This window comes from Dicentrarchus labrax, unplaced genomic scaffold (genome assembly GCF_905237075.1).
Source record: "Dicentrarchus labrax unplaced genomic scaffold, dlabrax2021, whole genome shotgun sequence".
NCBI lineage: Eukaryota > Metazoa > Chordata > Actinopteri > Moronidae > Dicentrarchus > Dicentrarchus labrax.
In genome coordinates this window covers 8648757-8661738 of record NW_026136708.1, presented here as the reverse complement: position 1 = coordinate 8661738, position 12982 = coordinate 8648757, and the positions used below count along the sequence as shown (strand labels likewise).

Genomic DNA, 12982 nt, shown 5'->3' with positions numbered 1-12982 from the left:
CATGGCAAAAGGTCCTACATTTATGAAGTGTTTTCAGCTCTTTCTTGCAATAAATTAATTTCCTGTCTCTGCACCAGTATCATTCCTGTATTGGCTTCAGATACTATTGTCCAGCCTGTCAGAACAATCTAGTGGGTGACTGTGACACAATGTCCTTGGAAGAATCAATTCATCTTATCTTTAATCAGTTACATATAACTATGTCACAAAGGCTACGAAATATTCACATCACTACAGCTGCAGCTTGTAAAATGTATCAGTATTGTAATATTTGCTTATCAACCACAGTTCATGTCCTTGAATAAGCCTTTGTAATCCTGTCCTATGCTAGGTATTTGTGGAGTCAGCCAAGGAGTCCCTGCCTGGTCAATGATACATGCACATGCCACATTTTACCTGCAGTAGAGCTAGAATTTACTGAACTTATTCAATTGTAGAATTGTAGAGAATTGTAAATCTTTACACCCCCTCCATGGCAGTTTGAAGTTCAAACAATTTATTGCTTTCCCAAGTATGTAACTTATCTTCACCTGATAATACTGTAATTATATTTACTTTTCTATTGTCTTGTTGCAGTTAACCACTTAAATATAAATGGATAGGCAATCCATCTGTTGTAAACTTATCAGACAGACAGTAAGGATGAACAAAACTTGACTTGTTAGCAGGATAAATCTTTATTCATGGGTCCCACCCGTTTCAAGTACCAGTATGAATTTTGATATATTTACAATTAAAGTAAAAACACTCAAAGAACATTGGAATGTCAATCAATACAAAAACAAACACATTAAATAAAACTCAAGATACAAAAAGTGTCAACTTTTAAAATAAAGTTCTAAAAGGAATGAATCTGAACTGCATATGGTCCATGCCAATATGAGGGGGAAAATAAAGTGAACTTGGTCAAAAAGGGGTTAAGGGAGGGACACTTCGGGCTCATTTACAACATTAAACTTTAAATTTTTTACAACACTACTTCTGAATGCTAGCAGGCAACAGAAACAGGCCTAGTCCACCTCCTCCATCCTGGATGTGTCGTCATCGTCTCCTTCAAGAGGGGGCATGTCCTCTGTGGGGGCAGAGGTGACATCATCTGGTGTCAGATCATCTTCATCAATACCTAAAAGAGAAGGAAGGAGGCAGATTAAGAGTCAGTGAAAGTCAGGTTATTGTTTATTTAAAATCCCTTTACTGGCAGACGTTTGGCGCAGTGAACTGAAATAATTCATAGCTCATGAATTTGCAAGGAGCACAGTTAAGAAAGAGCATTAAAGATTTACATTGGGTCAACAAACAAAGATACTCACCAAGACCCAGCTTGATCATTCTGTAGATGCGATTAGAGTGAGTCTGGGGGTCGTCCAAGGTGAATCCTGAGGAGAGCAGGGCAGTCTCAAAGAGCAGGATGACCAGATCCTTCACAGACTTGTCATTCTTATCAGCCTCTGCCTTTTGCCTCAGGGTCTCCACAATGGGGTGGTCAGGGTTGATTTCAAGGTGCTTTTTAGCTGCCATGTAGCCCATGGTGGAGTTGTCCCTCAGAGCCTGGGCCTTCATGATCCTCTCCATGTTGGCCGTCCAGCCATAAGTGCTGGTGACGATGCAGCAGGGGGAGGAGACCAGGCGGTTGGATACTGTAACCTGCGGAGGTCACAAGAATTAATACCATTTTCATCCTTATTAACACAACAGTAGATTATACACAATATAGAGTCATACAACACCTCATGGGTTGTTTTAATGCTGTTTGATTTCTGCTCACCTTCTCCACCTTCTTCTCCAGGATGTCCTTCATGATCTTGCACAGGTTCTCAAACTGAGCCTTCTTCTCCTCCTGCTTCTTCTTCTCGTCGTCATCCTCAGGCAGCTCCAGGCCTTCCTTGGTCACTGACACCAGGTTCTTGCCCTCAAACTCCTTCAGCTGCTGGACACAGTACTCATCGATGGGCTCGATCATGTAAATGACCTCAAGGCCGGCTTTGCGAAGGCGCTCCACAAAGGCAGAGTTAGCCACCTGGTCTTTGGTCTCACCTGAAATACAGGCATTGTAATGTGGTCACACGTTTACATAAAAATCACATTAATTAACTCAGTTCACTTAATTTTAAATAGCTTTTTAATGTACATTAACAGCCCATAGATGGAGAGCATCCTCACCAGTGATGTAGTAGATGTGCTTCTGGTTGTCTTTCATGCGTGTAACATAGTCTTTCAGGGAAACCACCTCGTCTCCAGAAGCTGAGGTGTAGTATCGCAGCAGCTCAGACAGTTTCTTTCTGTTTTGTGAATCCTCGTGGATGCCAAGCTAAAAGACAGAGAAAACTAAATGTCAGTAACACGCAGTTTAAAAGAAAGTTGCATCAGTAGACAACTGAGTTGACATTCAATTCTGGCAAAATTGACATTATCTTTTCATTAACTATACCAGTGTTAAATGTAAAAACACTGATATTGGTCTATAAATTGTAACCACTGATAATCAGAGTGCTTCAGTTTAAACAGAAGATGGCAGTAAGGAGCTCAAAACAAGACTGAAAGCAGCTTTACAGTAGGACAATATGGCCAACGGATCAGACAGATGGTTACTGTGTAAAAGGTCAGAGGAACAAAGGGTTATGATTAACTAAAACGTTGCACTGAAGCAAAAGCAAGCTCCATCCTGCTGACATAGGATAGACAACCTTTTAACATCGCATCAAACCACGGCACAAGGTTTTAATGCAAGGTAGCTGCCAAATGTTTGAACGTGACAAGACCAGGAAAACAGCTTACACAGTGCAAAGTGAGGACACTGACCTTGATGTTCTTTGAGAACTGCTCGTAGTACTTTTTGTAGTTGTCCTTGTCCTCGGCGAGTTCAGTGAAGAGTTCCAGGCACTTCTTGACCAGGTTCTTGCGGATGACCTTCAGGATCTTGCTCTGCTGCAGCATCTCTCTGGAGATGTTCAAGGGCAGATCCTCAGAGTCCACCACACCCTTGATGAAGTCTAAACAGGGAGAGTAAAGACAGCCTGGTGAGCAATATATTAAACTTTCCAAGATTATATATTATGATTATTTGATTTACCAAATGTATAAGCTAGTAATTCCACAGTTGGGTTAATACTCACTGAGGTATTCGGGGATGAGCTCGTCGCAGTTGTCCATGATAAAGACCCTGCGCACATACAGCTTGATGTTGTTCTTCTTCTTTTTGTTCTCGAAGAGGTCGAAGGGAGCACGTCGAGGCACAAAGAGGAGGGCGCGGAATTCCAGCTGACCCTCTACTGAAAAGTGCTGTGGAAAAAATATTGTATTAGGTCCGTTATAGGCTCCGTTTTCAAATTTGGTCATCTTAGTTGTATTAGATAAGTCTAATATGGACAAACTGTAAACTAGGAGACCTACCTTGACAGCCAGGTGGTCTTCCCAGTCATTGGTGAGGCTCTTGTAGAACTCTCCATACTCCTCATTAGTGATGTCATCAGGGTTACGAGTCCACAGGGGTTTGGTCTTGTTCAGCTCCTCCTGGTCAATGTACTTCTCCTTGATCTTCTTCTTCTTCTTCTTTTTGTCACAAGACTTGTCGTGGTCGTGGTCGTGGTCGTGCTCGTCGTCTGACCCAACGTCCTCTATCTCGGGCTTGTCCTCGTCTTTCTCCTCGTCTTCATCTTTGTCTTTCTCCTTCTCCTCCTCCTCGGCCTCGTCGTCACTCACCTCCTTGTCACGCTCTTTCTCAACCTGAATAAAAACATGGCCGTGATTTTTTGATTAGGTCAATGACCCAGGTTTAACTTGAGTAAATTAAGTTGGAAAAAGACAATTTAAATAGCACTTACAAAGAGTGTGATGGGATAGCCAATGAACTGGGAGTGCTTTTTCACAATCTCTTTGATTCTTCGCTCTTCAGTGTATTCTACCTGGTCTTCTTTCAAGTGTAGGATCACCCTGGTACCACGCCCCATGGGCTCAGCTATATGGGGAAAAGATGGGTCAATGCAAGTTACAGACAACCCTGGGCACCTCCTGTAGGTACCCCTACCAATAAAACTAAATTGTAAATCGCAACAAAGTAATAGCTTTACATTACTTACAGTTGTCCACTTTAACTGTGAATGAGCCTCCAGCAGAGGATTCCCAGGCGTACTGCTCGTCATCGTTGTGTTTGGTTATGACTGTCACCTTCTCAGCCACCAGGTAGGCAGAGTAGAAACCCACACCAAACTGACCAATCATGGAGATGTCAGCTCCAGCCTGCAGAGCCTCCATGAAAGCCTTGGTGCCAGACTTGGCGATTGTGCCCAGATTGTTGATCAGGTCGGCCTTGGTCATACCGATACCTGTGTCAATCAGGGTTAGGGTGCGTTCCTCTTTGTTAGGAATGACTTCGATTTTGAGTTCCTTGCCAGTGTCAAGCTTGCTAGGGTCAGTGAGACTCTCATATCGAATTTTGTCCAAAGCCTGGAGGAAAAAGAATAATTACTTTAACGTTCTGACAGAAATAAAAATATTCTAATTAGTCAATATCTGTCAGTTCCCATTCCTTGATTATCAGCATATGCATAGACGTATTATAGCCACAACATATAACAATACTTCCCTTAGAACAAGCTCAATTAACACCTTTAACACAACATGGGACTAACAGCTTTAGAATAATTATATGACTAACTTACATCTGAGGAGTTGGAGATGAGCTCCCTGAGGAAGATCTCTTTGTTGGAATAGAAAGTGTTGATGATCAGAGACATCAGCTGAGCAATCTCAGCCTGGAACGCAAAGGTCTCAGCCTCCTCCTCCATTGGTTGGTCGTGTAATTCAGGCATCTAAGCAGAGGCGACAAATTAATTTGTAGAATATGCATATATCATGGATTACACATGCAAACGCACATAAATGCTACATCCTACCAGCTGGTATTTGTCTCCCTAAATTACAGGCCTGCACAATTATTTGAATTATAGCACATAATTGCAATAACGAATAATGTTTTTACAGAGTTAGAGGCACGTTATGGAAGTGTGTGAGCGATCGTGTTCATCGGTCTGTAGATAGGCTGCAGCACAGTGACTCACTCCGCTGTCACATCAGCGACAAGCACTGCCAATCACCCTGGGGTAATCTCCAAAGTACTTAAAAGTTACACCTCACAATATAATACAATCAACACCACCACAAACTGCCAGCCTCAAAAAACTACCTTAGAGCTGAATCAATACCTTTGACACACACAATGTGTATCCATTAATACTGCCCTTCCCCTTCAGCGCCACTATTAAAACACTGACCAGCAGTCAGTTGACAGTTATCTGTTATCTGAAATAGCAGCAGGGTATGCATCCGTAATAATGGCTTATGTGAGAGCATGTATAGCTTGTGCAGGCAGGTGGCGTGACAGACGGTGCAGCTCTGCTCACCGCTCCACCTGCCTATAATCCCTCTTGTCTGCGTCTGCCTTTCCGCAAGTTTGATACTATAACACACATTTTATATTCTGCAAAGGCAATACAAATGTATTGGTATGATAGAAGTGAACATAGAAAGTTAAATGTACACAGCAGTTTAAATATAAATTGTCTTGAACTTGATTATTACTAAGTTGTACAGCCAAGATAACAGTGATGGATTCCTGTATTTGAGCCCACAAATTAAGATAATTAATGACAGTGTAGTTGTTTTCCTCTCTCCTTGTCTTGATTAGTTATTATAGGATAAGAGAGGCGCACATGGCTAGAATTGCATATCAGGATCAGCACAAATGACTCCACCTTCCGGTTTCTCGGCCGAAATGCAAGTTTCTAGAAGGTACCAAGAGGCGAACAGAACTCTCTGGCAGTTTCCATAGAAATCGAAAGCTCCTCCTATCAACCGTCTGAGGAGGTTTTGTGAATGATGGCCGAACACTGGATCATTATGGAGGGTGGCACGGACTTAAAAAAAAAAAAAGATCTGCCAACAATGTCTCCGCTCAGCAAATCTGATTCAAGTTGTGCATCCACTTAACATAATTCCTGCCTGACCAGTGCACCACTAATGCACCATGTGGCTGCTGTTTCCCAGCTTTGAGCAATGCGAAGGTAATGTGGACGGGATAGTTGCCAAGATAATGCTGGAAAAAAGTTTTGACATGTTCAACTAACGCTGACATACCGGGGAAATAATGACTTTGTCACAAACCTTGAAGGTAAATTGTCCAAACAAAAAACGACAAGCATGTAGTAGTAGTAGTCCTTAATAGTTTCTGCCATTAAGTAACGGTATATTTTATACCATCTTCACTTTAGTCTTCATCATCTCTATGTCAGATGTTGTTAAATATCAGCCTCGATGGAAAACACCTGAGCTTTAAATTAGTATTAATTATTAATATAATAACCAAGCTACTATTAGCTTACACAATGTTAAAGTGTTTAATATGATATTTTATCAGTTATCCTTTTTCGTTGTCCGTTATTATGATATAAAAAAATGTTCAAATTATTTACCTTGGTCCTCAGTGTGTCGAAATTGAAATGTGTCGCCTGTAAGTCGCAGTCGAGCCGGACAGTGAGCTGTCTAGTGGGGGTAGCTGGGCAGCTTTAGTACCTTTACAGACTGTTCGAGAAATCCTGACCTGAGCTTCCAGAACAATCCTCCTCGCTACAGCCCGACGGTGGTCGCTGACAGGCCGAGTCGTCTGCCAATCATTATGTGTGTGCACGCCTTACTGCGCTCTCTTGGAAGGAGGGGGCGGGAATAGAGGGGAGGTGGAGGATGAGCCGGGCGGAGCCGGGTGGTCAAACTCTGCCTCTGACCCGCCTATACTCTGCCTCTGATTGGCTAGTGCTCGTTGGCTTCGTTGATTGGTTGGTTAAGTTTGGGATACTAGAATTAACCATGCTGTGTTAACAGAAAATTCCAGAAGATCTAGGCTAATAAAATAAAGGATAAACTTGATAAATGTTTTACACCTGTATTATGAATGTCCCTTTCCAGTTAGTATTAGTTTGTAGGAAGCAAACAAAGTGATTAAATTCATCATGAAATAGACTCAATAAGAAAGATCGGTCTTATTTCTAAATACATTTTATTACAAATTTGATTGCATTTCATAAAAAATTTAACAGTTACAAAAAGAGGCATAAGTCAAATTTCCAGTGACTTTATATTACTCTTAATGGTTGTCAGTAGTTTTATATAAGCAGTTTATACAATGTAGACTAAGCCACACTGTGGCGTACATTCAATCCATTAATTAGCTTGTATTGACAGGTTTATACTGTTTAAGAGATGGGAATTGTGTTAAAATTAAATGTCTATTTGAAGAAGCAATATAACTTACAAAAATAAAACTTAAAAAAGCAGGAAAGAGTCTACTAAATATTTTAGTCAACTTCCTCCATTCTTGATGTGTCCTCATCTCCTTCCAAGACTGGCATATCTTCATCAGTGGGCTGAATGATGTCCTCAACAGCAGAATCGTCATCATCAATGCCTGTGAATGAGAATGCATCCATGAGCAACCAAAGCCACTTATTAATGTATCATAAGCATATTCATTCCTGTAATGTATGCCATGTCAGTAGAGAGTCAGGGAGAATGAAACATACCAAGACCAAGCTTGATCATTCTGTAGATGCGGTTGGCATGTGTCTGTGGGTCCTCCAGTGTGAATCCCGAAGACAACAGGGCAGTCTCGAACAGGAGGATGACCAGGTCCTTCACAGCCTTATCGTTCTTGTCAGCCTCGGCCTTCTCCCTCAAGGTCTCAACGATTGGATGCAGAGGGTTGATCTCAAGGTGCTTTTTAGCTGTCATGTAGCCCATGGTGGAGTTATCTCTAAGGGCCTGAGACTTCATGATCCTCTCCATGTTAGCTGTCCAGCCATAGGTGCTGGTGACAATACAGCATGGGGAACTCACCAAACGGTTGGAGACTGTGACCTGTCAGTAATGAAATGCTGTATTATAATCCCCCTCAAACAAAATTGACCATGCTATATTAGCATAATAATACTGGAACATTAAGTTAGATGAGACAATTTTTCTGCCATTACCTTTTCAATCTTCTTGTCCAGGATGTCTTTCATGATCTTGCAAAGGTTTTCAAATTTATTTTTGAGCTCTTCCTGCTTCTTCTTCTCGTCGTCATCCTCAGGCAGCTCCAGGCCTTCCTTGGTCACTGACACCAGGTTCTTGCCATCATACTCTTTCAGCTGCTGGACACAGTATTCATCGATGGGCTCAATCATGTAAATGACCTCAAGGCCGGCTTTGCGAAGGCGTTCCACGAAGGCAGAGTTAGCCACCTGGTCTTTGGTCTCACCTGTGAAAGTTAATACAAATTCATTGAATCTATATGCTAATTATAACTAAATCACTTTTGAGAAAACATTTAAGCAAAAGTATTAAAAGAAAATAATGGAAATTGAGTTCAATAGCTAACCTGTGATGTAGTAGATGTGTTTCTGGTTGTCTTTCATGCGCGTAACATAGTCCTTCAGGGAAATCATCTCGTCTCCAGAAGCTGAGGTGTAGTAGCGCAGCAGCTCAGACAGCTTCTTCCTGTTCTGAGAGTCTTCATGGATGCCAAGCTGAAACATGAAATTATATATTTTTAATATTGAACATCAAGCATGAAAAAAGTCTGAGGGGTTAGTGAATTAAATACAGATGGATCAGCCTACCTTGATGTTCTTTGAGAACTGCTCGTAGTATTTTTTGTAGTTGTCCTTGTCCTCGGCGAGTTCAGTGAAGAGTTCCAGGCACTTCTTGACCAGGTTCTTGCGGATGACCTTCAGGATCTTGCTCTGCTGCAGCATCTCTCTGGAGATGTTCAAGGGCAGATCCTCAGAGTCCACCACACCCTTGATGAAGTCTAAACAGAGAAGAAAAGACTGTTTATCTTCCAAAGGCAGAGTAAGTTCTTTATTAAAGTTAAACATACAATAATCTTAAATGATTATGATTTATGAGCGCTAGAAGGCATATAAACTGTTAATATCTTAATTCAGTGGTACTCACTGAGGTATTCAGGGATGAGCTCGTCGCAGTTGTCCATGATGAAGACCCTGCGCACGTACAGCTTGATGTTGTTCTTCTTCTTCTTGTTTTCAAAGAGGTCGAAAGAAGCCCTTCTGGGTACGAAGAGCAAGGCACGGAACTCCAACTGACCCTCCACTGAGAAATGCTACAGAGAGAAGAATGAAATATTAATTTATTAGCTTTAAAAACATTACATTAAGTGATGATAAAAGTTGTAAAGAGGTAGTTAGGTGGCACTTCAGTGGCATCAGTAAACTTAGCTTACCTTGACAGCCAGGTGGTCCTCCCAGTCGTTGGTGAGACTCTTGTAGAACTCTCCATACTCCTCATTGGTGATGTCATCGGGGTTACGGGTCCAGATTGGCTTGGTCTTGTTCAGCTCCTGAGCATCCATGTACTTTTCCTTGACCTTCTTCTTCCTCTTGTTCTTGCCATCCTTTGTGTCCTCATCCTCGTCGGAACCCACGTCCTCAATCTTAGGTTTGTCGTTGTTCTCGGCAGCTTCTTTCTCAACTTCCTCTTCCTTCTCACCCTGTTCAAGGTCCACTTCCTTCTCCTTTGTCTTCTCAACCTTGAATATAGGAAAATTGTGTTAATATCATCTGTTATTTTTAGGTTTTTAGATGGCAAATTCTTACTGCTAATGGAAGTTAGAACTTACAAAAAGTGTAATAGGGTAGCCAATGAACTGTGAGTGCTTCTTCACAACTTCCTTGATGCGTTTCTCCTCACAGTATTCTGTCTGATCTTCTTTGAGGTGAAGGATCACTTTTGTGCCTCTGCCAATGGACTCTCCTAAAAGATGATGAGAGCAGTAATGAGTCAAATCATATTAATTATGCAAACTGTTGAATAGAGTATTATATCAGCTCAGGAGAATCATGTAAATCAGTCTTACCAGGGTCAGTTTTAACTGTGAATGAGCCTCCAGCTGCAGACTCCCACACGTACTGCTCATCATCGTTGTGTTTGGTTATGACTGTCACCTTGTCAGCCACCAGGTAGGCAGAGTAGAAACCCACACCAAATTGACCAATCATGGAGATGTCAGCTCCAGCCTGCAGAGCCTCCATGAAAGCCTTGGTGCCAGACTTGGCGATTGTGCCCAGATTGTTGATCAGGTCGGCCTTGGTCATGCCGATACCTGTGTCAATCAGGGTTAGGGTGCGAGCGACGAGGTCGGGCCTGATTTCAATCTTCAGCTCCTTGCAGGACTCAAGTCTGCTGGGGTCTGTCAAGCTTTCATATCTGATTTTGTCCAAGGCCTGTCCGAAAAGAAAAGCTTGTTAATAAAGTGACTTTTGCATACATGTATGGGCTGCTTACATTTGAATAACAAAGGAAGGTATGGTAAAGTTCTGATACTTACATCTGAGGAGTTGGAGATGAGCTCTCTAAGGAAGATCTCTTTGTTTGAGTAGAAAGTGTTGATAATAAGGGACATAAGCTGAGCAATCTCAGCCTGGAAGGCAAAGGTCTCCACCTCCTCCTCCGTAACGTGTCCAGCTTTCTCAGGCATCTATAGGAAAGCGCATATTACATATTTATTATGTTTAATCAAATAATTTTATAAAATCTAAATAAAATAAAATGTTTAAGCTTACTAATTTCTTCTGAAAATAAAAATGTATTAAAAAATGATGTGTTAGATATCTTGAAAGTAATTCCCTGCTTTTAAATATAAAAGCTCTATGTGCCATTTATTAAGGACAGCCTCATGGCTTGAAGAGGGTAGCTATTGCTGATGGTAGATGAACACATGTTCCTTCTGTCAATCACTTGCCATGTGGAGAATGGGTGGAGTTCTGATGCTTTCCCCAACCCCCAAAAGTTGTCATTCAACACCTTCATGTTAAAGGAAGGAATTGAAGCTAGAAATTCAAAGATGGAATAAAACTAGATCTGATTTTTAACTACAGACCACTAATGATCTATTATCTTTATTCATGTGTAGGGCATTTGTATTTTAAACAAAAAAAAATAACGTTTCTTCAGGTCCTTTAAGTTAAAAAACTATCATGGTTAAAATATGCCTTATTAAAGTTGGTATCTATGTGATTCCATTGTATTTAATCAATGCCCCAACTACTATAATGTTTTCTGTTTTTCTTTACTTTTCTGCACCAAGATGTGAAACTGCTGTATCTGCTCTTTGTGCTGGCCAGTTTTCTTGCTCACCCGCCATTGCTCTCACACTAAGGGTCACCCTGCTTGCCATGTGCTCCTTGCATGTTACAGTCTAACTAGGATACTAATGGTAAAGAGGCTATTCTGCCACACTACAAATAACTAATATTAAACTTCTAAAAGAAGTGTACTTTTATTTGTATTTGTGCAGTTTTATCATTTGTTTCATTTTTATGTATTCTAATTTGTATCAAGTATTCATGCTAGTCCTTTTTTCATTTAGAAAATGAAAGCTGTATTTGTTTTTAGGTGTTCCAGTCTTACCTTGAATATCTTTTTCAACAGTCACTTCTTGGAGATAGTCGTCAAATGTATCTCTGAGCTTGTCTTCTCTTCTCGAAGAGCTCCAAATGTGTGCTTCGCTGCTGCTCCTGTTGGGGAGTAAGTCTCTCCTGGTGAGTTCAACTGAGTTTTCTATGCAGACCCCACGACACGCCGGTGTCTTTTTATACTTAAGGGGTGGTTTCTCGAAGCTCCCATTCAGAAGCTTCCAGAAGATACGTTCACTACAGTGAGGGGGGTGTTAAAGGAAGGCTGGGAAAGGGGGTGTCGGTGAGTGAGACACCAGAACCCTAAAGTTAATGTGCCCTTATAGGGCTGCAGAGTCACAAGGAGTGCCTGTCACTCACACTGAGAGCTTTCCTGATAGCTTGTCTAGCTGTTAGGGCCCATACCCCCCTGTAAGCGTCACAGCTGTGCAGTGCCTTTGCTATCAGCTGCTGTCGTGGTACCTCATTGAATATAGATACAGACACACACACATACCATAGGGCTTCCTATGGACAGCAGGCCCGTTTCTTTTTTTGGCATGCAAGATTGGGGTGAATTCAAAGGTTTCACATATGTGAAGCAGCTGGACAGACCACTGCAACTCATATATCTTACAGACGAGATAAGAAGAAGAGATACACATTAAAAGAATTTGCTCCTGAGATTCTTTGTGAGCTGTACATGAATTTATTTCATATTTTAAAACAGGATTAATGTTAATAAACTTTGTTATAGCAGTTTTAGAGACTAATTCTTGGTACAAGGTCCACCGACAGGACCTTTTCAGACACATTTTGTGGTCTTCATCACCGGATGGACTTTGCAAACAGAATCAGTTGTGTTAACATTCAACGTTTATGGTACACAATTACAGACATTTGGGACAGTTATCAGGCCCTGGTCCGATTATCAATGACAATGCTAAAGCGAATTTGGATTCAAAAGTTCAGAAGTGTTGGTTCTCCCTTGCGGCTTTTACATGTGTTGTGGCAAATTTAAATAATGTATGTAATATGTACTGAGTTCCACTATAATAAATGACTTTCAGTGTCATGATTAGTGAGAAATATTGTGAAAACATTGCAGTATTTCTCAGTTGAAGGAAACATTACTAGAACAGTTTTGTAATATGGTCGTTAAAATGTAGCATGAGTCAAAACACAGGTGATACATGGCCTTGGGAACACAGGGAATAGTAATTACATAAAATTATGATTAGCAAATTTGCAAAACATACAGTATGTTGATGAGAGCAGTCACAGCCAAAAGGGAAAATGCACAGGCCCACCAGCATACTGTAGTTTAAACCCCTCATCTTCCATAACACTTGTAATTTACCATAAACAACTCACACACAGGGATTTTCTAATGTGGGATTACATAGTAGATAAAACCTTTCATAAGATAGAAGACTAGAATTCTCTGGTCCAGTGTGGTTGTCAGTGACTTCAGCTGACCAGAGGATGGCAGTGTATCTCACTTGCTGCTACAGATCTGTTATGTAATCAAAATGTTTCCA

At 41.1% G+C, this 12982-nt stretch overlaps 2 protein-coding genes across 2 annotated transcripts; both read right to left on the bottom strand.

The window, feature by feature from the left end:
• Nucleotides 1–653: 653 nt before the first annotated feature.
• On the bottom strand, nt 654–6621 carry hsp90aa1.2 (heat shock protein 90, alpha (cytosolic), class A member 1, tandem duplicate 2). Its single transcript, XM_051407980.1, has 11 exons — nt 6468–6621; nt 4659–4808; nt 4077–4443; nt 3822–3955; nt 3391–3723; nt 3114–3279; nt 2800–2990; nt 2161–2308; nt 1766–2034; nt 1311–1644; nt 654–1123 (listed from the first exon to the last, which is right to left on the bottom strand). The coding sequence occupies exons 2-11, from the start codon at nt 4806–4808 to the stop codon at nt 1011–1013; spliced, it is 2205 nt and encodes a 734-aa protein (XP_051263940.1). The 5' UTR covers nt 6468–6621; the 3' UTR covers nt 654–1010.
• A 410-nt stretch (nt 6622–7031) lies between these two features.
• On the bottom strand, nt 7032–11639 carry hsp90aa1.1 (heat shock protein 90, alpha (cytosolic), class A member 1, tandem duplicate 1). Its single transcript, XM_051407981.1, has 11 exons — nt 11458–11639; nt 10376–10525; nt 9905–10271; nt 9668–9801; nt 9272–9577; nt 8986–9151; nt 8649–8839; nt 8408–8555; nt 8019–8287; nt 7572–7905; nt 7032–7456 (listed from the first exon to the last, which is right to left on the bottom strand). The coding sequence occupies exons 2-11, from the start codon at nt 10523–10525 to the stop codon at nt 7347–7349; spliced, it is 2175 nt and encodes a 724-aa protein (XP_051263941.1). The 5' UTR covers nt 11458–11639; the 3' UTR covers nt 7032–7346.
• Nucleotides 11640–12982: the final 1343 nt, after the last annotated feature.

Excerpts from the sequence above, each read along its gene's own strand:
- hsp90aa1.2 (XM_051407980.1), bottom strand. The coding sequence starts at position 4,808 with ATGCCTGAATTACACGACCAACCAATGGAGGAGGAGGCTGAGACCTTT. Across the intron at positions 4,444-4,658 it reads TCATCTCCAACTCCTCAGAT|GCTTTGGACAAAATTCGATA; the intron begins GTAAGTTAGTCA and ends TTTTTCCTCCAG. Across the intron at positions 3,724-3,821 it reads GCTATCCCATCACACTCTTT|GTTGAGAAAGAGCGTGACAA; the intron begins GTAAGTGCTATT and ends GTTTTTATTCAG.
- hsp90aa1.1 (XM_051407981.1), bottom strand. The coding sequence starts at position 10,525 with ATGCCTGAGAAAGCTGGACACGTTACGGAGGAGGAGGTGGAGACCTTT. Across the intron at positions 8,840-8,985 it reads GCTCATCCCTGAATACCTCA|ACTTCATCAAGGGTGTGGTG; the intron begins GTGAGTACCACT and ends TTCTCTGTTTAG. Across the intron at positions 8,556-8,648 it reads AGTTCTCAAAGAACATCAAG|CTTGGCATCCATGAAGACTC; the intron begins GTAGGCTGATCC and ends TTCATGTTTCAG.